The sequence below is a fragment of the Prunus dulcis genome, chromosome 7 (assembly GCF_902201215.1).
Source record: "Prunus dulcis chromosome 7, ALMONDv2, whole genome shotgun sequence".
NCBI lineage: Eukaryota > Viridiplantae > Streptophyta > Magnoliopsida > Rosales > Rosaceae > Prunus > Prunus dulcis.
The window spans coordinates 11,453,444-11,479,538 of NC_047656.1; the positions used below are offsets into that span (position 1 = coordinate 11,453,444).

The 26,095-nt window shown below is 34.5% G+C and overlaps 1 protein-coding gene across 1 annotated transcript; it reads left to right on the forward strand.

Annotated features, from left to right (window-relative positions):
* Positions 1 to 19,642: 19,642 nt before the first annotated feature.
* Positions 19,643 to 22,166, forward strand: LOC117634974 (aluminum-activated malate transporter 8). The gene is made up of 6 exons (XM_034369277.1): positions 19,643 to 20,106; positions 20,213 to 20,353; positions 20,612 to 20,884; positions 20,980 to 21,104; positions 21,218 to 21,361; positions 21,455 to 22,166. Exons 1-6 carry the CDS (start codon positions 19,812 to 19,814, stop codon positions 21,929 to 21,931), a joined length of 1,455 nt encoding a protein of 484 aa, XP_034225168.1. The 5' UTR covers positions 19,643 to 19,811; the 3' UTR covers positions 21,932 to 22,166.
* Positions 22,167 to 26,095: the final 3,929 nt, after the last annotated feature.

Here is a 26,095-nt window from a genome sequence, read left to right on the forward strand (position 1 = left end):
TCCTTATTTTCTACATCTTTTTCATTTTTTGATATTTTTTGTGGTTGGATTCCTGAGTTTGAAGATAAAGCAATTAAATTGCTAAGGAAAACAGGACCAACCACCATAACAACAACTTTAATGCCTATCAAGTTAATATGTGTTTGTCTCCATTATTTACCCCACATATATAAAGTATATGTATGGGAACATAAAGGCATATATGTACATCTTACCCTACACAACCATGGGTAGAGAAAATCAGAACACAATAATACAATTTAGTCCTTAGATCAAAATTCTCTTCTAATAAAAAATGACAATGAGCCGGGACTATTTAGCTCATAATAAATAGTGTGTTTTGATAATAGAGCGTGTAAATTAGCCAACGCGCGTTTCAGGTACTTGCGCGCACATATATTGATTAAAATTTTGTAATTACATGGAGATTTCTTGGTAACAAGAGAATTAAGTATTTTCTTTTACCATTTTGAAATTAAGTATTTTCTTCAAAGGCCCTGTAAATGCTCACTAAAGAAATCCTTACAATTAAGAACTAGAATGGGTGGAAATAAAAGAAATTGACCAAAACAAACCCTAAAAAGCACTTAAGGGTAACAAATTAATTAGCCTAAATAATTACCCTTTCACTCAATAAGAAGGCATTACACCCTGAAAGGACAGAAAACAACTGCTTAATTAATTGTTCTCACCTGGATGCCCTATTATTGAATTCACAACCTTAATTTCATGAAAATTTTCCATCACCATCTGTAACACTGATGGTATCAGAATAAACAGTGACCTAAAGTTCCTGATGTTAAAAGGACAGGACATTAAAAAAAAAAAAAAAAAAAGACATTCATGTTCACAAATCAGGTAAACTTTGTGATGTAGGCTATAAATATATATATATATATATATATATATATATATATATAGGTCTGTGCACTGAGAGCAACAGGCTTTTTCCTGTGATCAACTGTCATCTCCCAATTTCAATATCAACAACAACAAGGGTATTAATTTTCCCTACTTCTTATGATTGAATCATGAAAACTTGTGGGAAGTTTCAAATCCATATATATATCTGCAAACATTTACTGTTTTCCATCTCTGTTGAAACAAAAGCTCCTTACAGAAAACGTGTGTTTAACTATCTCATTCATCTCAAGTACCCAATTGGTCAGGTCCTTCATGTATGACAATGAAAAGGGTACTGGTCTTTGGAAAAGGTCATCAACCGTTGCAGACAAAAACAGTGCATCCCACACAACTGATTGAGAAACTTTCCAACAGGAAAGTATACCCACACGTACTGCTCATTGAAAAATACTGGTTCTTTTCCATGCAAAAAAACAATTTGATGACATGTGTGTATTCACTTTTCTTTTTACGATTTTATTGAATTATTTATGTATTTGTGTTAAAATGTAATTTGTATTTTTACAGGTAAGATGTAGTGACTCTTTACATGAAAGAAGCCAATCAGTACTTTGTTATATGTTTTTTTTTTTTCTTCGTGTTACACATTTAATCATCTATTAGAGGGTTTACATATACGTGTTTTTTTTTTTTTTTTTTGTTTTTGGGTCCAGAATCAAGGAGAAATGGGTCGTGAAAGTTGTTATTCGTGTTTTTATTCTATCAATCAAGGTTGAGCATGACACATTTTTTCAACGATAAATTGTCGAACAATTATGGTAGTTTGGTGATCAGCACTGACTTTTAGATTTTAAAGAACACTTGTGTCTGCTCAGTTCATATTATTATAATACATTAATTAGGGTTGTTTACAAGACATTAAGTAAACCAAACTCTATAGGGTTTAGAGTTGTCCAAAACGCTTAGAAACCTAGAAACTTCCTAAATACCTAGAGGAAACTTCATAAATACCTAAAGGAAACTTCATAAATATTTTAGCTCATTTTTGTTATAGCAATCTCAAGTTTCAAAACGCTTAAAAACCTAGAAACTTCTTAAATATATGGTCCCAGAACTCCGAATACTACGTGGGCAAATTAATATACTAATACACACGTCCAAGGAAAAACAATTGGAATTTGCATGTACTCCAATTTATGATTGGATTATTACTCAAAAGTGGTGTGGCTACAATAACAATATTATATTGCCAGAATCTAGCTACGTCTTGTCTTAATTTTTGTTGTAATTTTAATTAATATGATTATTTTGTATATTTGATTTTTGCCACAAAACCCTAAATTATAAATTAAGGAAACCTTGGGATTAATTTTTATTTTTTTAAGACAAGCGATAGTCTAAACTATGATGACGTGGGATTCAAACTTGAGACCTCTAATCAGCAAATTAAGATCATTTTCAACTGGACTAGACCCACTTGACCCTTGAGATTTATGGTATAGTGAATTTGTAATCTCCATTGGTGACTTGCTCATTTTGAAGTTCAAATTTCAATGACTTGTATATAGATATGGAGATGGTAGCATCAATTCGTGACCTTTCAACATCCAAATTTGTGCATAACAAAACTTGATTCAATTTGTTTTTCTCTCAAAACAAAAAAACAAAAAAAAACAAAACTCGATTGAAACGCATATTGATCGGAACAGCCGCATATCAAATTACAGAATCGGTACAGCTGGTAATTTGACCAAGAAAACAAATTATTTGATCATTGACTAAGTAAAATTTGAAAGAAGTATTATTTTATTAGAACCCTATCACGAAGTTTATCATCATCACAGTGACATTAGATAATGATGAAATTTTTTAGTGAGAAGTTTGACAACTTTATATAGCATAAGATGATGTAATTTATGTATTGATTATGATCTTGCTTGTGGTCAAAATTACAGGATTTAAATGGGGCCAAGAGATTAATTCAATTTTAGATATTTTTTAATATCATTTAAGATCCCACATCAATCAACGAAGAGGGGGTGATGTGCCTTATATGTGCACACCCACATCCATCTAGCACGAGGCCTTTTGGGAGCTCACTGGCTTCGGAATCGTAGGAACTCCGAAGTTAAGCGAGTTGGGGGCTAGAGCAATCCCAGGATGAGTGACCCACTGGGAAGTTGCTAGTGAGTTTCCCGAAACAAAACCGTGAGGGCAGAGAGGGGGGCCCAAAGCAGACAATATTGTACTACGGCGGAGTTGATCCCGGGATGTGACATATCAGTTATAGAAGTATCACTAAATCAATAGCTAGTTGGTCAAAATGATGTAATTTTGACCTGAAAGACGATATCAACGGAGAATATCCAAACCCCAAAATGGATCATGGTTATTAATCATCATCAAACGTGCACATTACTAGATCACTATCATTACCAAGTAATTGTCAATTTGTTAAACTTAGGTTTTAGCACTAAATGTCCCCTAAATGGTATTACTAGTCAGTTTGGAACACACAAAGTGGCACATATCACATCCCAAAAGCAAAACCCAAATCCGAAACTTGTCTCTGCCACCTTACTATGCATAGTTGTCCCTCTCTCCAAATATACATATATCTTAGATTATTATTATCATTATTATTATAAAAATGTAAGTGGGTACGGTCCCTTGTGTTTGGTCTATCGATTTCAATATATAGTTATAATGAGACTGTTGGTTGCTTGTTGCTGCTTGTCTCTTCCGCAAGGGTTCCAAATTTCTTTTCAGAAGAAAATGACCACAGACGAGGAAAACATTGAAAAAGCTTTGGATTTCATACTTAAACAATTCGAGTATGTGTCAGAAAAGAGGCAGGAAAATATTAGAAAGGTGAAAATCGGTATGTGGAAACACAAGCACAAGGCACATGCGGGCAAGAGTTTCTTTCAACCACCAAAACAAAATCCAGTTTGCTTGCGTGCATCATCATCAATTCATCATCAAAACTAGTTGGAGCCCTTCCTCTCTAAATAATATCCATTATTATTTGTCAACACCATCATTTTGTCAAGTATAAAAAACCTTGAAACTTCTCTCAAGATTTGGGTATTCAATGCAACACTATCGCTTTTGCAAAAGGTAATTGGCGGACCCATTTATTTATTTTTTATCTTGGTTCAAAGGAGGTCTAACTATTGCATGTTTACACATTAGTATTGGGTATGAGAAGAAAAGAAATGATCGCGTTTATTTGCAATAAGGAATGAAAAATGTGTGGGTTCCACCTCCAAATCCGTAATATCATTTTAGTAATCAAATTAGTTTAGTTTCTGATTCATAAGAATCAGTAAACAATAACAATGAGAATCAACTCCATTCATGTTCTGATTCTATATCATTAGTAAACAGCTTAATGAGAATGATTCTTTTCATACCAATTATTTACTTTCCTAATTCCTTACTTCCTCCATTCTTGATAAGTAAACGGTATGAAAATTTTAACCCTAAACTATAAGCACAATAATCTATAAGAGCATTCAAAATAACATTGGATCTTCAAACCAAATCATATATGAATTAAAGGACAAATCAAATCTAACAATATGATGACTGATTTAAGGGAGTCACTACCGAAATTTTTTATTCCGAACTAATATGAAGTGTTCTATTAATTTAAAAAATATATTAATTTGGCTACTAATTTTCACCCTTCTTTAGCCAAAAACACACACCCTATTTTTCTTTTCTTTTCAATTGTGCTACTAAGATGTAATCTAAAATTTTAGTACATGCCACACATTTAATTGTCACCTCGTCCCTTTTTAATTGTTATGCGTTTACAAGTTTTTTTTTTTGTTTTTTTTTTTTTTTTTTAACAGTTTGGTGTAGCTACTAAGGTTAAGTTTTGATTTCAACTCAGCTACAATAAAATTTTACCATTTAAGTTTTAGCCAAAAGCACGAGACAATAAATTTACTTGGGACCGAATTCTGACTACACGTCAATTATAGGTGTCAGTTATACAACTGTGATACCAGGTTGTCATTTCTCATATTCCAACGTTTTCCCAAATAACAAATTGAAATTTTAGTATGAGTCACGGTATAGAACAAATTATTTAAACAAAACCGTACGTGTTCAACTTGATTTGAAATATGAACTTCTCTATATATACCAATATATATCTCATTGATACATTTGATATTTTTAATCTATTGTTTATTCCTATTGAAAGAATTTTTTTTTAATAAGACATTTCATATTGACAGGAACGATAATATACTAAACTCACACATAGTGACAGAGTCACCTAAGAACTGGCCCAGGCCACCTCTTTTTTTTTTTTTTTTTAAATAATTTGAAATTCAGAATAATTATATGATTGTAATGAATGGATATATTATTAATCAATATGAAATGATAGTATGAAGTGGGCCAAAAAGAGTAGGTAATGTAGTATATTAACTAATTAATCGGTTAGCGCTTGAGCCACTGAATAAAACGAGAACCCTCTAATTATTTTTTAAAATTTTGTGAATGACCATTTCTAATGTGAAATCCTAGCTTCGCCATTGCACACACTATACGAATGTTAGGACTCTAAATCATTACCTTTTCCGGAGAGTAACTACTCTAAATCACTAACTAGTGGGTCTTTTGTAAAGAAAAAGATTCTTAGTTGAGATAGAGAGAGAGATGTTGTTTTCATTGGTGGACCATGCATGCCTAAGTTACCTACTTCAGTGGTCTGGTACATGATTCTTCACTTTGCTAGAAAATCAGTACAAAGACGCAACCAACATTGGGTTGCTCTTGAAGAGTAAAGATCTCTCATATATATAATTGGGAATTATTCAGTTATATGAGAATAATGCAAGCTCCATCATCTTACATTCATGTTGATGCTATTGTAAAATTAATATGAAATGCAAATGTGGTATTTTCCTTGGGTTGCATTTTGAACAAAAACTCCACCCTCTTTAAAGCCACTTTTAGGCCCTTTTCTCTAATAAAGGCACAATACAACTTTTGTTTTTTTAAGTCCAAAAATAAAAGGAAAAAACCATTTAGGTCTCTCCACTGCTGACCCCTTTGAAAATAAAGGATTTTGACAACTTTATTTTGCCTAACTCTACAACCTCTCCGCTATTCATTTGTCTCTCTTGGTTTTTTAAAAAAAAATTTACAAAGAAAAGGGTTCGTTTTTGGTCAAGGGTTGAAATTGACGAAATCTCTAAACCTTATCATCTTCTCATCATTATAACTATAGCTTTTGTTAATTTTTTAAGAACAACTATTATCCCGATTCACAAAAAGTAAAGGAAAACAACTATTATCCAATGTGACTAGGTGTCAGTTATACAAGAGAATTTTTATTTTAATCTTTTATATTTTAGTTTTTCTTTAAGAACTGCGTATTAAGCTTTCTTCTTCTTTTTTTTCTTTTTTTCAACGTTAGAAAGAGAAAAAGAAAAAACTCACACACACGTCACGAGTATCATGGACCTTGAACCCTAAGCTTTCTTTTCATATCATGTTTTTGGCTTTTGCCTAATCGAAAAAGCATTTGAAATTATGGCATCTTTGTCAAATTCATTGAATTACTACCACAATAGACATTTCCATCATTGTGTTTTATTTATTTACTATTTACTATTTCTTTTTTTACCTTTCATTATTTTAAGCTAAAAAGTTGGATTGACTGAGAAGTTGAGGACTCTTTAGCACCTCATGGAATTCTCCAAAAATTTATTTTATTTTCTACTATGCTACTTTCCAAAATTGGATTTATCTTTTCGATCTCTTCAACGCATCAAAATGGAACACCATTGAACATTGCGGCCGGGAATAGACAGTTTAGTTTTGATTCCCAAATCAACCACAATTCTCAAAACAAATGCCTCCATGGATCAAGCAGTGCCATCCAGTTGGGGCTGCATGCCCCTGATGCAGTGTCACTACTGTAAATATAGAAAATTAATTAATAACAAATACTCCTATGCTATGGGCCTATGCCTATAGAATCTGTGATTTAACTTTTTAACGATAAAAAACAGTTTAGTGGTGTTTAGAATGGGGTTTAGGATTTATGATTTACAACTTTACTGAACCTAAGCTCAAAAGAGGCTCAATTAAGGATTTGTTTTGTTCATGTTTAGGAGTTTGGGAATGTGTATGAAATTGAAATTGTATTCTCATGTTTGGTAAGTGAATTATTGGAAATGTTAGACTTGACTCATGGCTATGAACTTCCTATGTAGAGAAAATTTCACACCGCCGGCTCATTTTAATTCCTCTTTAAGAAAGCATTTAATGCAATTTTCTAGCCAAACTTACGCATGTTATCATTTTCAAATAACATTGTTGACTGTTAAAAAGACTTTTTGTATTTCTTTTTGGACTAATTAAGGGCATTGGTAGAAAACTAAACAACTTTTTATTTCTAATATTGCACAAATGAGACTTGAAAATGGGTAATACTGGCTTCTCTTTATCCTCATTTGTAAGTGTTCCCAAACATGGGAATGAACATCATATATTCCCATCTTGTGGGATTAAACATGAGAATTTCATTCTCAGGAAGTTCAATTTGCAAATCAAACGGGATTGCTAACCGTTTTCAAGTGAATGTTAAGTGATTATTTTCTTGAAATGTTCCTCACAAACATGAACAGTAGATGGCAGCTACATTAGTTTAGGATTTAAAAGGGCTCAATTAGAGTTACACGAACCAATTGGTAAAATTACAACAATTACTAATTAATAGTTTCTTAATTATGATTAAGGTTTAATGTAACTAATTACGATGACTAAATAATAATCGTCAAGTTGCCGTAACCTGCCCGTAGGTGATTTGTGCTTTGTGATTTACAACCATTACCTACAAGTCTGCAAAGAACCAAAACATGTCACTTCGCCAATACGACAGCGTTAGTTGCCGTATCATCCCAAGCAATTTTCCCAAAAGGCGACAAATACAAGAAAAAGAAAAACCGAGGGGTAGCGTAGTGGTGGTGGAGGAGAGAGTGGCACGTCAAAGACACCACTTAAATGCAAAAGAGTTAGGCAGGAAAGCGGGCCCCACTGCGTCCCAAACGTGTGGATCCCACGTGCAACTCCTACAGCGTAATAAAGCTGTTCGTCGGGGGGAACCTTTTTTTTTTTGGCCCCCGAAAAATAAAAAGGAAATTCGGTTGAGGGTTTGGGCGTTGGACTTTTAGGGCCCTTTGGCTTTGTTTGGCCAAAACACGAGGTGGTCCCCACCTCCACCACTGTACACGCGTCAACCGAACAGCACGCCTACCCCCCATACCCTACTCCCTCTCTACTTGCCTTTTTGGCGCCTTTGGGGCGCTTTAACGAAGATTCGCGCCGATGGGCCCCGCCCAAAGCAAAAACCGTCCAATGCTATAATTTCCGGGGCGTGTAATTCCACGAATTGGGGGGCCCCACGTGTTAATAAGTCAAGAAAGCAGCCAATGGGAGGAGAGCTGGGTCGCTCCGCAACTGCCTTTTTCTTTATATTTGTTTTGCGGATATATCTCCCAGCTTGTCGTTGTCGGCTGGAATGATTGAACACGTGGCGCTCTGTGAGCCCACGTGACCATCTGCCCCCTCTCTCTCTTTCTCCCCCTTCCATACTAAAATGACGAATTTGCCCCTCACTCATACACGCACTACGCTCGTACTCAAACCCCCCCCCCCCTCCTTTTTTTTTTCATTTTTTTTTTTTGAACACTACTTGGCCTCTTACAAAATCAGTTCGATATATATATATATATATATGCAAAAGTCACTCGTTAAATTTACAAAAAAATATATCATATTGGAATTTGTCTGAAAGAAATTAATTATGGTGTAAACATATCATATTGTAATTTGCATGAAAGAAAAAATGGCTTTTTACATATAAGTTGCCAAATATTTTGCTTTTAAAATTTTTTTTAAAAAAATTTCATTACGATCTGTCAGCTTCAGATGGTTGCATTCAAACCGTTGATGAAGCGAGTGCGTTGAGAATTTTAGATGAAGATTGAAGGGGAATAGTGTACGGACATTTGGGAGAGAGAGAGTGGTGAGGGTGTGGATGTGGAGGAATGGATGGGATGGGATAGAACAGTACGTAGGTGATTGATTATTCGGATGGGGGGAGGGATTGCGTGTAGAGAAGGGATTGGAGGGTGACGTAAGCGGTACGCAGAGGCTGCAATCATATATCTCTCTCTAAAACAGGACAAAAATTCCACAGTAATATCATCTCCAATTTGAACGAGAGCATTGATTATTCAGCTGTGTTGTGTGTGTGGCTGCTCACTCCCTCTCCCTTGGCGCAGATAAAGAGCAAATTTTAAGTCATCCTCACATAAATTATCTGTTACATTTTTTGGTGGCTTTTGAATTCTTGATAGTTTTTGTTGTTGCATATAGTAGCAAGAAATTGATGTGCACCAATAATTTAGAGTGCCAACTAAATAATAGAAGAAAAATTGACCGCGTCAACGAATGTTGTTAGCATAATTTTTGTTCGTGAAGATAAATACTTTAATACAATTTGTTATTTCAATGGTGTAAAAAAGTACGGATTGCAACAGCAAAACCCTTATTGAAAAGACAAATAATCGACCATGTTCATTTAATACTCATTTCATATGAATTTGGAGAGGAATTAGATATTTTATCATTCATGCACCCTTGGAAAAGTATTCCACCTGATCACAAGAGAAAATCTAAGATGTCACCGATGACGAGTTAGATGCTCTAATAGGAATACATGGCCATAATAAGGCATAATTTCCCAAAGTACTCATAGGGACAATTGGGTACTTTACAAAACCACCTAATCATACAAAGGGGGTGGCCCTTTGAATTGAAAGCCAAGACCAGAATTGGAGAGCTGCAGAAGATGAATATGGTGGAAAAACAGTAGCCCTAAAAAGAGTTTGACTCATTAGGTACATCATATAGGGCTACCCATTTGGTCATAATTCAAATTTTCATCCCAATCCATGTAGGACTACCCTACAAGGAGAGGGCACACTTGGTTGTGAGAGTTCTTTTCTTTTCTGCTAAGTAGAGAAATCATTAAGCCTGTACAACAGGTGGAAGAAAAGAGTAGGGTTAAAAAAAAAGGGGAGGGGGGAGGGGGGAGGAGGAGGGAACTCAACTACACTATAAAAGCGTAGTTCTCATGAGATATCCCCCACAAAATTATAGCTAGCAAGTCATTTATTTTCAAATGGGCAAGCAACATTTTGTTCCTAAGGGCAATTAAAACCAGATCTTAATTATTGTGGGTTTTCTAGTATGTGGTAGTATCTCTCCCTCAATCAAATTAAGGCGTTCCTTAATTTCATTAATTGGATCCAAGGGTACGTATAATGTATCTAGGTTGTTGAACCCTCACTTCACATTATGTGTTTTAAAGAAGGATAATGAAATGAAACCAATAATTAACTTTGAATTATAAGAGTAATCCTCTCTACTTTGCCGACGTTTTTGAGTTGGATGATAGACAAATAATTGGATCTTAAAATCTCACAAGTATTGAAAAATTTAAATATTTTCTGGGTATGTGACAGTAATATTATATCTTACTAATTCAGACAACCAGTTTATGAATTTGTAAAACCTCCTGACGCGTTATGGCCCCTCTGAAAATTTTCTCAACTTGAACGCAGTCACTCACCTAAGTATACTCCTACAAAATGTAAGTTGGTTGGGAAGACTTTTTATTATATTTTTTATATATAGTGCCCACTGCCCCTGCCGGAGCCCAATTTTGTCTGTGCCAACAAGCCAGCGAGGGGAGATTGGCCCTAACCAGATAGATGGCATGGACCACATTGGCCTAAGTCTTCCTTATGCCTTGGAGGCAGGCAGACCACCGCATATAGAAAGAAAAGAAAGAAATGGTTAGGTCCTCTTTGCCTCCTCAGCAATTAATATTATGACCCAACTAAAGTCGTTTGGAGTGATCTTTGCGGGGGCTCCCTTCAAATCATGCCTTCAACTTTGAATAAAAATCACACATCAAATTTTAAAACAAGATTTGAATGTTCTATAAAAATTAAGAAAGAGTTTTGAATATTATATCAAATTTTCTTTGTATTCTAATAAGTATAAGTCAAGCTCATGCAAACATTTGAATAATTTTTTTATTATAAGCGATAGTCTAAACTACAAGATAAAGAAGATTTTTCAGATAAATACCCAAAACAACAAAATAAAGAAAACTCATTTTATTTCGTATTTCAGTCTTCACATTTTTTTGTTCACTCATTTGTGGTTCTACTACCTCAAAAATGACCCATAAAAGGAAAATTGAAAACACGAAAAAGCCTCAACTCTTATTACTGTCACTCTCAAATTTACAAGTTAGTTATCTACTCGTGTTTCTGAAATAAATAAAAAATTGGGTCCCACAGTGGCTGCTGTTCTTGAACATGATGCAGTGATTTTCAATTAAATTCTTCTGAGATTATAACAAAACTTGAATAATTAATGATGAAGTTCCTTCTCCAACTACAATAGCATAGGTGTACATAATAATTGGGAAAGCAAGTCTTCATCACGAACGTGGCCTTTCTGCGTCCAAGGGACTAGCAACAAGTGGTTTGTTAGGCGCATTGTTTGAATGGTGAGGGCAAGCAAGCGTCCAGAGAAGCCAGTAGGTAACATAATCTTCACTTTGACTCCTCTTTACCAATAAAGATATTGACCTTTTCTTCTTCAGTCTCGACAAAGACAAACACATTTTTCCATCGGAAAAACCCATTAATTTGGACTTGCCAAACATTTCTTGTTGAGGTCCAAACCAAAACTACTTTAGATTCAATCAATGGTTTTAATTTTAATTTTTCTATGTGACACTGATATGTTTCTGTTTCTATTTCATATATAATATATATGGAGAGAGAGAGCACTGTCCAGATCAGGTTGTGCAAAGATCATCCATGTCCTAATAAAAAGATTGGATTGTGACAGGGATGATGCTATATCCATATAGGTGAACTTTGGGAAGAAAGAAATTATTATTTAATGAAACGATAGACAGCACTTGCGCAGAGTATAACACTCTACTTTCAAAATCCAAGTGCCCTACAAAAGTATATAACAAAAGTGCTCTTGCCAAAATTTATCTAGTGTGTCTTGAAAGCAAATGACACCTATAATTAAATTAGCAATCTCTTGGACTAGTCTTTGCTCTAGGCATAATTTAATTCATTGCTTTAAAGACTATTAGTGACTGGGATGGTGCTTTTACTAACTTTTTGGCTAGACCAGCTCCTAATATAATATATATATATTATATACATAATTGCTTTTTGGTTCAAAGAATGATATGCATAAGAATCTAATTTTTAAGCGATAAATGTTCTACTCCTAAAGTTATGATGAACAACTTATTTTTTAATGCAAGCGATATTCTAATTTATTATAAATTAATTTAATTTATTAGGAGTGAGATTCGAACTTGAATAAAAAGAAGAACAGACGCACTATCCTAACTAATTGAACTATCATATTTGCATGATGATGAGCAACTTATTTGATAAGATAATAATAAACACATAGATATGTCCTCACATATGTTAGATTGTAGGAGCTTTAGTACATGCAACTGGATTGTGTTGCAGATGTCGAGGCATCTCAAGGTCCACAAAGTTGTCAAGAAATCTAATTCAATTGCAATTTTTAATCCAAAGGCAGCAAGGTAGCTAAGCTCCTACAATATTTGGTGCTTTGTTCTTGTGTTGTTTTAGTGCACTAGGCACATTATTTAATTGGGGGTTGTTTTTGCCTTTTGCTTTTTATTTTTTGACTAATTGACCATGAATGAATATAATGCTGATATTATTAGAGCACTAGGCACATTATTTTTTATTTAATTGGTCTGAATGCATGCATGAATGCTGATATTGATTCTCTCTTTTGAAATGGATGCTTGAGGTTGGGGTTCTGGAGAGGTTTCGGTGCCCCAGAAAGTATGGGCAATCCCGAGCCCTACGTAATATGCTTCACTACTGTCCTATCAGTAAGTCTTCTGTTGTGTTTCTCTATGGCAATCATAATATTAATATTAAAATCAATCTTCATGTCTTGTCTATATGTTAATTTATAAAGAAAAAAGCTCCCAAAACTCCACTATAAATATGGGCAAGTAATCTTCCTGTCTCTCTTCTCCTCTTCTTCCATCATTCTTTGTGTTGTTCAATCATTAGATTTTCACCAATAGGGTGTTAATTGAAGTGACTTAAGTCTTTGGTGTGCTATCAAGTAGTCTCGAATTCAAGTCCTCATAGTACTTGTTTATGTCAATTTTCCCCTTCATGATGTAAAATAGACGACAGAAGTAATCGAAGAGAAGTTGGAGAGACGCGAGCTCAAGGATAAATCCAGAAAGCTGCATGTTTGGGCCCATAGCTAATCGTTTCAAAGAGAACGGTGTCACGAGTAAAAGTGCATCCGAGATCGTTTAGCAGCCCAAAAGTGCCTTGTTAGGTTTTATCAGTTTTTGAAAACTTCGTTAATTTTCCTATTTTAATTCATTTTGGATTCCTAAGGTTCCTAGGGTATTTAAATCAACTTTAAACCCGCAGCTAGAATTATGTTATGTTATTTCAGATTATCAATAAATTTGAGATTTACTCATTCTTCTTGGTGGATTCTAAAATTTTGTTTAGACTATAATTTTAGTCATTCAATTGTCACGCTGCCTCACTCCCATTCCTAACTTTAAAAATAAAAAAAGCATTAGATTTCCATATCTTATTAGGGCAGTGGTATCTCAAAAATCCCCAAGGCATGATTTAACTTCCATGTCCTTGCATTGTTTCTTTGTCCTTTGTTTTTTGATTCTGGTTATAGTGGGAACCAGAGCCCAACAACTTGAGGAGACCAACAGCAGGCATTAAACAACCAAAATCAGATTTAGGCCCATATATTACACGCAAGCCCATCATCAGCCACAAATTTCCACCACATTGTAAAGCTAAAAATTACTGTATCATACTGAATATATTCATGTGGCATAGTTAATTCACATGTTATAACATGAGTATAGAACGAGTTGATACTTTACGATATATTATTAACAGATAAAACACGTGTTATGACTTAAGTACAATGTTACGGTCTCATCAAAAAATAAGGGTGGAGGGGATCCCGTCGGGTTTTTTTTTAATCAGGAATTACATTGAGCGATCGTTTAATAAGTGATAAGTTATTTTGAATGTAGAACTTAAACTATTCTTGGACCAAAATGCCCCTTATTTGACCTTATAAGTTATAAATATATGTTCGACCATTTATTTGGCTCAAGGTATTTGAGTCTCTTAACATGCAAAATAAATTAGAATAATAGAATTTGGTCAGCTCAAGTCAAAAACAGTTAATTTCATGCATCAATGAAGTGGAAATTACGTTGAAGCCCATTCTGTTGCAAAAAATAAAACATAAAAAATTGAAGCCCATACAACGTAAGCTGATAGGCCTACAAGGGGTGGCAAAATGAAGCCCATATAATGTATGGAGATACTCCATGCGTTACTCAACCTACAAGGCTTCAAATAATAGCCTGTTTTGACTTTTTTTATTTTATTGTAATGATCTAAAGTGACCTGAATTAGATTCTCTTGTTAGTCCATGATATGTGTGGTACTTTTTTCTCCTTTGGGATTTGTCCCATGAGGTTGTCTTAGGAAGGTTTTAACGAGGCCACTGTATCATGTCGCTCTTTGTACGTCTGTGTTTTTATGAATGAATTTCTCCTTCTCAGAAAAGAAAAATAAAAAAGAGATGGGCCGATGGTACACTACTATGATTCACCCAATATCGATAATATTCTTAACGTAACCACCTGTATAATTTAGTAGATATTGAGTTTTATCACAAAATATCTTGATTGATATTAATAATGAAACCACACACTTATATATTGTATTTTATTTTGTTAAGTTCTCGATCTCGAATTTTGTTGAGAATGTCAGCTAGAATAAATATATTGTATTTTATTTTATTTTGCTTGACCATACCAAATCCAACAACACCCAATTTAATATGAATTAATCTCATAGGCTCATAGTGATCTTTTTAAGCATTAGATAATTGATTAAGATGTTAGTGAAATTAGTCTTTTGAGAAAATAACGAGAATAATGATGATCGATATTGATTAAGATGTTAGTGAAATTAGTCTTTTGAGAAAACAACGAGAATAATGATGATCGATGTTTCTAAGTGTCCCTTTTCACTTTAGAACAAGTACAAAACCACGTACATAGAAAATTGCAACACTAAACAAATTACGCTAGGAGGGGGAGGTGGTTGTTTTGGGTTTAATGATTGTCTTAATCAACGAGATTAGTGGTTTAATTAACAATGGGAAAAAGTTTAAGAGCCACTCAAAATACCACTATAGCTCTCTAATAATATATATATATATATAGATGTAGACTTTACTACGAATTTTGTCACGACAGATGACATAAAGGATTTAATACAACGCATTTATGGTAATGATTTATATAGAATGTAAAAAGCTTGAGGTGTTTCTGAAAATGGTGGCCCATGGATTTGAAGCATTTGTTGTATATATGGTAGGGGTGGAATAGTGCTGGATCGCTTTACATTATATCTCTTTTGCATTTGGGCAGCATGCATGCCAGCTGCAATGCAACTGGTCCAAGTCTATGATTTTCGACCAAAATGTATAAGGTTAGAAGTGAGGCATATGCTAGTTTTGTTGAAAGTATGTAGATGATATAACTAAATGGAAGGTATGAAAAAACTGAATCATGTTTTTATTGTGGGGATTAGTATGAATAAGTTATAGGAGATTTATTATTATATCCAATATAGAGTTTAAATTATTTTAAAAAAACTTATATAAAATGGACTTTAGAAACACACTCAAAGTCCATTTACAACGTAACAAAAAGGCTTTTAACTTCTTTTAAATTACAAAATCGCTATTGATTTCTTAAAACAAACCCAACCAAAACCCTCATAAAAAAGCCTAAAACACTTAATAAGGCATCAAAGTAATTTAATAATCAAAATTAAATTCAATAGAGCTAGTTGTCATTTTTTGGGTTTTTTTTTGGGTTTGTTTATAGAAATTAAATAGTGTATGGTTTATTTATAATTTTAGTACTAAGAATGGGTATATGATTATGTCACATCTCGGGATCGGCTCCGCCGTAGCACGATATTGTCCGTTTTGAGTCCCTGCCCTCACGGCTTTGTTTTTGGGAACTCACGAGCAACTTCCTAGTAGGTCACCCATTCTGAGATTGCTCTAGCTCAAACTCGCTTAACTTCGGAGTTCCCATGAAATTCAAAGCCAGTGAGCTCCCAAAAGGGCTCGTTCTAGATGGAGGCGGACATGTACATATAATGCACATCACTCCCTCTCCATTGGTCGATGTGGGATGTTACAGACTAAATATCTCTAAGTTATAAGGCATTGATATTCTAATATTTTTTAGATATTGGTAGAGAAAAGTTTCCTTCATTACTAATTCATCATCTACTTTCAATTTGGATAAAACTGAAGCTGCCCTCCATTTCTTCGATCAACAAACCTTAAAATTAGTGAGTTATCCAATTCAATCTAGTCCTACACACCACGTGATAAGATGTTTTAGAATATTTTACCTAGGAGAAATTTTAATTTAGAAGGCACTCATCCTCCAATTATTTGCCTTCACAACATTAATTTTTAATTTTATTATTAAATTGGAGGATGAGTGCCTTCACAATGTTAAGTTCAAGCGCCCCTAATCACAATGATTGCAATCCAACCTGTTGATGGTGAGCATCATGGCCAAACTGTTAATGGATGTTGACCAAGTCAAATTGTAAATGTAGAACAACCACCAACCAAAATTTGATATGGTCACAAAGATGTAAACTAAACCAAAGTTTTTTGCTAATAAAAAGTAATAACTTTTCTGTGAAATTAGCAAGAGCCTATCAGAGGCATATCAAAATATTGTCGGGTCAATCTAACAACTATATGCTGAAATACTTTACCATTTTGAATGGAATTTAGAAAGGTACGAGCAGATAACTTGTATCCAACTTTCTAAAACTGAATTAGTGACAATGCTGCCTCGATCGAATAAGGTTCCATGAAAGGAATTTTGAAGCACAAAATAGACAAGCTCAAGACAATAATCTTAAATCAGAGTTCACATATTCTAACTGTCCAACAGTATGTGAAGCCCTCAACACTTCAGCCATCGTAATCAAAACAAGCATCCAGAAAAAAAGAAGAAGGAAAAAAACTTAATTACAATCGGTTGTGCTATCTCCGACCAATAACGCTATATCACGTGAATTGTGAATTTTAAACCATTCAACAATTTGCACTAGCTATGAAGAGTTGGTAGTAAAAAAGAGATAGATGTAGTGGATAAGGCATACATAGAAATAAAGGAAAATTAAAGGAGGCATGCATAGATATCATATCAAGCACTGGCTTGCTTTGCTGTTTCCCTCTCGAGCTCTAAAGGTCCCATCTATTTGTTGATGCGCCTTGTACCCTTCTCCATGCAAGTTGCTCAAAATTTTGGCAAGCCATGAGTATGGATGAACAAAAAGTGAAAAGAATGTTCCCGTTTTCGTTTCAGAGTAAACTCACAACACATTGAAGTGACTGATTAATTAAAGGCATGCACATATATAGAAACCCTATCTAAGTAGCAAGCATCTTTTTGGAATATGAAGATTAATAAAGAAAAGAAAAAGAGGAAAATCATATGAAAAACCTTGTTAAAACACCTGTTTTAGTTAGTATGAAATAATAGTTTGTTTTTGTTGTTAACTGTAACGCATTAATTTTGTGTTGGATAAATGTCATCTCGACCTAAACTTAGAAATGTGTTAAATCAACCAAAAAAAAAATTGTAAGCATATCATTCATGCCTTTTATGGTACAAATTCGCATTTGGAAATCTTGAATATGGTGTGCTATAGGGTTAGGTACATAAAATGAAAGGACTGTAGACAGATTGAGTCAGATTCTACTAAACTAGTGGTTGATGATCACTATCAGTATGATATAAGAAAGTTTTTGATGAGTTTTAAGACAATCAAGAATAAAGAATCAACATATATATAAAGATAAAACAACAGTAAGAAATGGAGTTGCATGTACAGATCATTAAGGAGGAGGATTTAAACACAGGACCTTAAGTGCAAGAATAACTACTCTTAATCACATGAGCTACAAGCTCTTACCTCGTCTTTATCCCTTTTTTCTTTGTCATCCTGTTGTCACTATGAGCCCAATGTGATGTTGCATCATGTACCTCTTAAAAGTTAAATTCATCGCAATAGAAGTAGGGGTGACCTAATAAAATTTCCCTTTTGTAATGAACTCAAGGCACACACTAAGTTTTGTTGGATAACGCATTAATATTTTAATTGCTACATTCACTGGTTCCTTAATTTGTCGTTTCATGCAAATTCTCAATGCCTAAGCACTTGCATATGGATCCAGACCTACTATTCTAACACTATGCCTCCCATCAACTTCAAATTAAAACGGATCATCTTTCCAACTATATGACTTTAAAAGATCAAGTTCTTTGGTATGATCTAATTATCAACCTATTATGTTCGGGTATATATGTCAAAGGGGTGTCGATCGTCAGTGACTATGATATTTTTTTAAATCAAAATAAGATGAGATTCGAATTTAAGACTTCTACTAACAATGCAAAGAAAAATGTCACTAAATCGAGATAGTTGTGGTATGATAACCACGTTAATTAATGGGAACTCCTATAACGTACTTCTATTTAGAACAGTGCTTGATAAATCTTCCAAGAAATATTACGTCAAACTGGCCAGGTGAACCAATTCTTCCAATGACCACAGTTTTTCACCTTTGTTAATTTCAATGTTTTCTTTACCTTGATCATCTTTCATCTTATATAGTTCAGAGCTGCAAAGCATATAAACTTTTTACTCAGCTGTGTGAATGCCATTGGCTCTATGGATTCTTTGACAAAAAAGTATAAACCATATTTTATAAGCATAGAACTAGAGCATCATCATTCTTCCACTTTCTGAGTTAAGTTAATTAAACAATGCAAAACCTGATGAAACTTCACTTTAATTAAATAAAGCTGCGGTTAGTGGTATGGTGAAAGCACATATTCTAAACAAAGTCAATTCATACAATATACAAGCTCAGTTAAGTAACTTCAAAACTGAGTTAAGCCACAGAGCTAATTCTGAACAATTACTCTCTCTCTCTCTCTCTCTCTCTCTCTCTATATATATATATATGTATATGCAGAAACAGTGGGATACAGTTGCATGTCACAGACTTTACAGTGATCACACACCATGGTTTACGTACAGTGATCACATACCATGAGAGAGAGAGAGAGAGAGAAAATGGCCATTAATTTTCATGGAAGCTAGAATATACACTTACCCACTAGATCATCAAAAGCTGGTTTTTTAAACTTGGGTGGTGAACATTTGAGTTGAGAGAGGCCTATAGTGGGCTCAAGTACTCTTGATTCTCTGTTTCTGACTAGTGGGCTAAACTTTATGCTCCCTGCAGTTTGTGGGTTTTTTTTATAAATATTTAGTTCAGATCCAAGTAAAAGCTTAGTCAGCCCACGCTTTTTTCAAACTCTACTTTTTTTCTCAAGCAAAATCTTTGTCTCTCTTCCTACAAGAGACACAAAGACGTGTACCCCATAAAATATTCTCGACCCACACCAAACTCTTTGCCTTATAAATTAAGGCCAGTTGTGAGACAATTAAACCCATCAAAGGTTTTTCAATTTTCTTTGCCAACCATCTCTCTCTCTTCCACCCTTTCTCCCATTTGTGAAGTGCTTAGAAAAGGAAAGTCATCTAGCTAGCAAAGGCTTTGGTTAGCTTTTCCTTGTTAGGCTTTTCCTTAAATAAGTTCTTACAACGTGTCCCTGAACTAGAGACATGGAGATCAATGAGTTAGCAGCTGCAGGGGAAGCGAAGGCCGGGCTTTTCACGCGATGGTGGGGCTGGCTGAAGGCCTTGCCGGGGAAGTTCAATACCAAGGTTGTCAAAGTTGTAAAGGGCACTATAAAGCTAGGAAGAGATGACCCAAGAAGAGTCATTCACTCTCTGAAAGTGGCTCTGGCTCTCACACTGGTGTCCTTATTGTACTACTGGAGAGCCCTTTTCGATGGTTTCGGGGTTGCAGGAATCTGGGCTGTTCTAACAGTGGTAGTGGTGTTTGAATTCACTGTAGGTAAGTTAAAAAATGAAAATGAAAAAGATATTGATTGAAATTTCTTTCGACTTATTGATCATGTTAAACTAAAAAGTGTATTTATTATTTTTGTTATCCTGTGTAGGTGCAACCCTGAGCAAAAGTTTAAATAGAGGTTTTGCAACATTACTGGCTGGTGCTCTAGGCGTTGGAGCCCAACACTTTGCTAGTCTCTTTGGAGAGAAAGGAGAGCCCATTGTGCTTGGGATCTTTGTCTTCCTGCTTGGTATATATATTTGTGCACATGAAAAAAAAAATATTGATACGTTGGGTAATGGTTATGTTGCCAGATATCTGGCATGTTGTGTTACTAGACGGACGACACATTCAGAAAATTTTATCTAATTGATGGTCCTAATCACTATCTCACAACATAACTAACATGTCAGATGATCTGGCAAGAAATATTTCTCATGTTATAGCCTTTGTGTATACAGAAACAGATATTGCTTACTAATGCATGCAAGTGTTTTTATGGTTGCAGCTGCAGCATCTACATTCTCTCGGTTCTTCCCAAGGATCAAGGCCAGATATGACTATGGAGTGTTGATATTCATCTTGACATTTAGTATGGTAACCGTATCGGGGTATCGTGTTGAAGAGCTCTTTGAAATGGCTCATGAAAGACTCCTGACAATCATAATAGGTGGAGGAACTTGCATGATCATATCAGTTTTTCTTTGTCCAGTATGGGCTGGCGAAGATCTGCACAAGCTGATAGCTTCCAATATAGAAAAGCTTGCAAACTGCCTAGAAGGTAAGCTAAATTCTATAATTGGCTCTAGTTCCTTTTTTCTTTTTTGGTGTTCAACATGTTCAGAGATTAACTGAGAATGAGGAAATTAATTACAGGATTTGGAGGTGAATATTTTCAAACACCTAGGGATGGAAATTGTGGCATGGTCCCCAAAAATGAGGACTCGTTTCTTCAAGGATATAAGAGTGTCCTCAACTCGAAAACCACTGAAGAATCCTTGGTGAGTACTAAAGCATCATTTTTATTCTTTACCTTGGCATGAAAGCCACTAACATACATATAGGTATATCTAGCTAGCCATTTCTGATATATAGCAATTATATACATGTACAGGCAAATTTTGCAGCATGGGAACCAGGACATGGCCGTTTTAAATTTCGCCATCCATGGAAGCAATACTTGAAGATAGGTGCTCTTGCCCGGCAATGCGCCTACCAGATCGAAACTCTAAATGGCCACATCAACTCAAATGTACAAGTATGTATCAAATCTTCATACTCTTAAGGATCCATGATTTAATTAAAATATTTAACAAAAGAAAAATCAATATTAATTATATGATCCTTGCAGGTTCCACCAGAATTTTTACAGATAATTCAAGACTCCTGCAGAACAATGAGTATTGAGACTGGAAAGGCCCTAAAAGCATTAGCCATAGCAATCAAAACCATGAAGGAACCAAAACATGCTTGTGAACATTTGGAGAAGTCCAAAACTGCAGTCAAAGACCTCAAAACAGCTCTGAAAGCTGCATCATTGGAAAATGCAGACATCCTTGCAATTGTGCCAGCTGTAGCAGTTGCCTCAATTCTAGTTGAGATTGTCAAAGGTGCAGAAAAAATTTCCAAATCAGTTCATGAGCTTTCTGAACTGGCACATTTCAAAAAAGTAGTGGAGCCCACTGTCTCACCAGAGAAGCCACAGTTACTTCACAGGGGAAGTGTAAATCCTGTGCTTTTAGATGGTGAAAGTGCCCATGTTATAATCACAGTAGAGGAAATATTAAACATGGCACCCAAAGGCCCAGAACCAAGTGAGTTAGTGTAAATATTTTGTTACTCTGACATGTAATTGGGTTGAAAATACTCAACTTGTATACGTTTATTTTGTTGAGTATGATGATCAACTCTGTTGTAATTTCACAAAAGAAATTGTGGGATTTTCATGGGGAAGGCATATTATCAATACTTCCCCATTTTTGTATTCAATCTTTTGTAATAAAAGCCTGCCACTATTTGCTTAGTAGAATGGGCAGAAGAAGAAAACGCATTGCTCTTTGCTATCCGATGTCTTCCTCCTTTCAGAAAGGTACTTTTTTTAAATAAAAAAATGAACTTTGATTTTAGTATTAGTTCAAAAGAAGAGTTCAAAACAAACTGAATTTGTCATTCTTATCTCCCAGTTCTATGAACATTGAAAGCTAAAAGTTAAAAAAAGGACTCTCCAGAAGAGTCTAATTTTGGGTAATGCTAGTGGACCATAAGATTAAGGGAGCTTTGGTTTAAATGTGGAACCTCAACTTCCTTTATGGTATCAGAGCGGGTAGTTCACGTGTGAATGCCCAACAACCACACGTACTCCACGTCATACAATATGTATTGTTTCAGTGTTAAGACTTTAGAATTTGCCACATGTGCCGAGACGTTTGAGAATATTAAGGTGAATATGTCTCACATTAGAAAGTTAATAAACATAAAACTGAAGTGTAAACAATGAACAAAGAAGTTTAAAGCCAAGGACAAAAAGCGTTGTTGTAGGGAACTTGTAGTTGTAATGGTTGCAGTACTAAACGATTGTTGAAAGAACTTATACTAGTATATAGGAAGATGGTATGGTAGAGGATTTCAAAATAGTAGGAAATGTGCACCTCATTGTTATAGCGAAGATTAAAGTTCCCTTCATTAACTATAAAATTTGAATATTTAAAATATATTGAAATTAATAATAAAACACATAAATTAAAGTAATATTTTTTATTCTATAACATGCTTTCACTGTTTGAATTTCTATTGCAAACTATGGATTCAAATAGTCTTTAGTTTTGAGAATCATGAAAGCAATGTCCATCCAAATTCCTAAAGGCCAAACTGCATATATCTTTACATATGGTTAGTGGGTTCGTATTGTGGGCTAGATGGCTCCTGGTTGGTTCTTAATTGCCTAACAATTTCTGACCAAAGGCATGCATCCTGAATTTATTTGAACACACAAATGCACTCGGTAAAAAACCATGTTCTATACACTCGGAAGAAAACCATGTTTTTGTCAAGTGATAAACGCGTGAAGGGCCCAAAAAAACATTTTGAGGGTCCAACGTTTTTAGTAGGTCTAATTTGGTTGTGCTTTTATTTTATTGTTCTGGTTGTTGTATCGAGCTTGTCTGTAACTTGCTAAGCTAATGAAGATTTTATTTCTTTGACCAAAATAAAATAAAATTTCAATTCGCACCCTAAAATCATCAAATCAAATTCAAAATCTAGAATCTTTAACAAAAGAAAAAGAGAAAGAAAATTAACAATAGGGCTTAGCAAAAGGCTCTAATACTTTTTAAAAATACTTGAATTTGAGGTGATGAAAACATGTCCACAGTACGCCTCTCAAACATTAAAACAACATGAGAGTTTGAGATCATGGTGGGATTTGGAGGCATGAGTTGTTTTTCACTCCCATACAAGTGGGTGTTGTTGTCTTGTCCCCTTCCGAGAGAGGAGGGGGTTAATCATGTTTTTTATATCCTAAATCTTTGACTTATAATCAGATTCTTTATATTGAACATGTTTAATTTCTTGTAGTGAACCATACATTATGGGTTGGATAATCAAATTTGAGTTATAGTCATTGAAATCCATGCCTTTTTCATTTAACAAACAACTAAGTGCTTGTTTGGGACTACTTCTTTAGGAAGCACTTATGCTCATGAGCACTAACAAAAGCGCTTTTATTATAAAGATGTTGAAATTTTTATATAAAAAATTCAAGTGCTTCTTCAAAAAGCGCTTCTATGACCCATAAGTATTTCTAAACTTTTTTATCAAATGCTCTCAGAAGTACTTTTAGCCCTTCCGAACGCAGTCCTAAACAGGCACTAAATCTTTATCATTTTCTTAATTTATCACATTCTTCTTTCTTTTTAAATGAGAAAATCATACTCTTACTCTGCAATGAAAACCTTCAATACAGAAAGTCTATTTTTTATCTGTCTTGAATAACTAAATATTATATGGAATTGGAATCACCACACCACAAATCCTAGTTGATGTTGGATCCATAAACACACAAGTCAAATAGTTATATAAACACATATGAACCATAATATTTTTCTTTTCCATTTCAAGTGCTTCACTCACTACCAAAAGATTCCTTAACCAGGATCTACCATCACTAGAAAGTTAATTAAGTCACAATTAGCACTACACATAAATCTGCCCTAACCATCTCAATTTAATATCGTTGTGTTGCCTTTTCCTAATGCAACTTGCTTAATTTTTAATATGAATCCAGACAATGTGATAATGGCTAAAAACGTAGCTCCCCCACCACTTATCAAGATCATGCTTTCATTCCTCATTAGGAAAAGCTAATGATGAAAGTATATTATATCAAGCAAAATAAATATTCCCGTTACCAAATAAATTAAATATTAGCTTGGTACATTTGCAGCATGTGATTGACTTGTATTAATATATAATAGATCTTTAGCATAAGTTATCAGAGGAGGCTGGGACAAAGTGGCTGCAATCCCACAGCTAAAAAGACATTTCAGAAAGCACTATCAGAGGAATAATCAGTTCAGTTCACTCTTTAGCAGATAAATTATGAACTTCTTCTTTGTCCCATATTGCAGAGTTTGGGAAGATGACATGTTGCAGCAGTGTATTACATTATTTAAGATTATTCAGACCAATTAGAGAGAGTAATTAATATATCCATGGAAATAGGGCAGATTCATAAGAACCAATAACGTGGTGCTGATTTTTTTTTTGGGGGAGGGGAGAGGGGGGTGTGTTTCATTCGATAGTGAGGGAGATGGGAGAGTACGTATTATATTGGATTGTCTCAAAATTGTCTTTTACATTAATCAAATTCGGATGCATTTAATAGGGAGGGGTACAGTTTGACCTACTTTTCCACTGTAGTTCAATCCCATGTGGTGCTGATGTGGGAAGCCCTTTGCTAGACTAATTTATCTCATGGATTTTGATCACACAAAGCAAGCATATAATCAATAAATTATTGTCTGGATTTGTAATTTGTTATATTATTCTTATCAAATTAGAGGTCAGAAATTGCCCCAGAAAGTTCTAGTAGTTTCAGCTGCACGATTTTGATCACACTGTTCATAGAATAAGGAAATGGGGATCACATGAAGAACAAGACGTCACCTTTTCAGTCTTTAATTTAGTTTGGTCATTCTGAACTCGAACTCCATTCCACTTCAGTCTACATTTTAATAGTTAAGGCGCAGTGCAACGCACGTACAAGTTAGAATATACCAACCACATATATATTATACCTATATTAATTGGTTTATCTAGAAACATGGTATCATTTTTACAGTCAGACTTTCATCTAGTTTACAGCTGCCATTTGAAACATATCCAAAAATTACTCATTATAAACACAAATATAAAAGTTTTTGCACTCATGTCAAACTTTGATTGGTAGGTAGGAAGGTATTATTTATTTTAAGAAGAGTATTTTCGAAGAATAAATCCATGTTAAGTAGGAGAAAATATTTGACTCTTTCCTTTCAAGAGTCATTCCTCTTTCCCGACAAATATTTCAACACGTGTGCAACCAACCGTACATGTAAAAAGCAATGGTTTCTTCCCCGAAAGAAGTCAAGTAATTTCTATTTCTACATATGTGTCAAATTGTATTTTCTATTTCTATATACATGTCTTCGGACTCTGGTTTGCAGGTGAGGAGGTGAGAAAAGAAGCCAAACAATTTTCTTGGCAGTAGAAGTATTTGAATATTGTAGTAATGGGTTATTAATCCCAATGGTCTCCCAACTATTGCTCCAATATCATTTTGGTCCATGAATTAAAATTTTCATTTGAACCGTCCTTCAACTCTTTTTTTTGTATCAAGATGGTCCTATCGTTAAAGTCTGTCAAATATTCCGTTAAATTGAGTGGCAAAAAAGTAAAATATTATTTTAAAAAGGTAATGACTGAAATTGTCCTCCAACTATTGCTCTAGTATCAT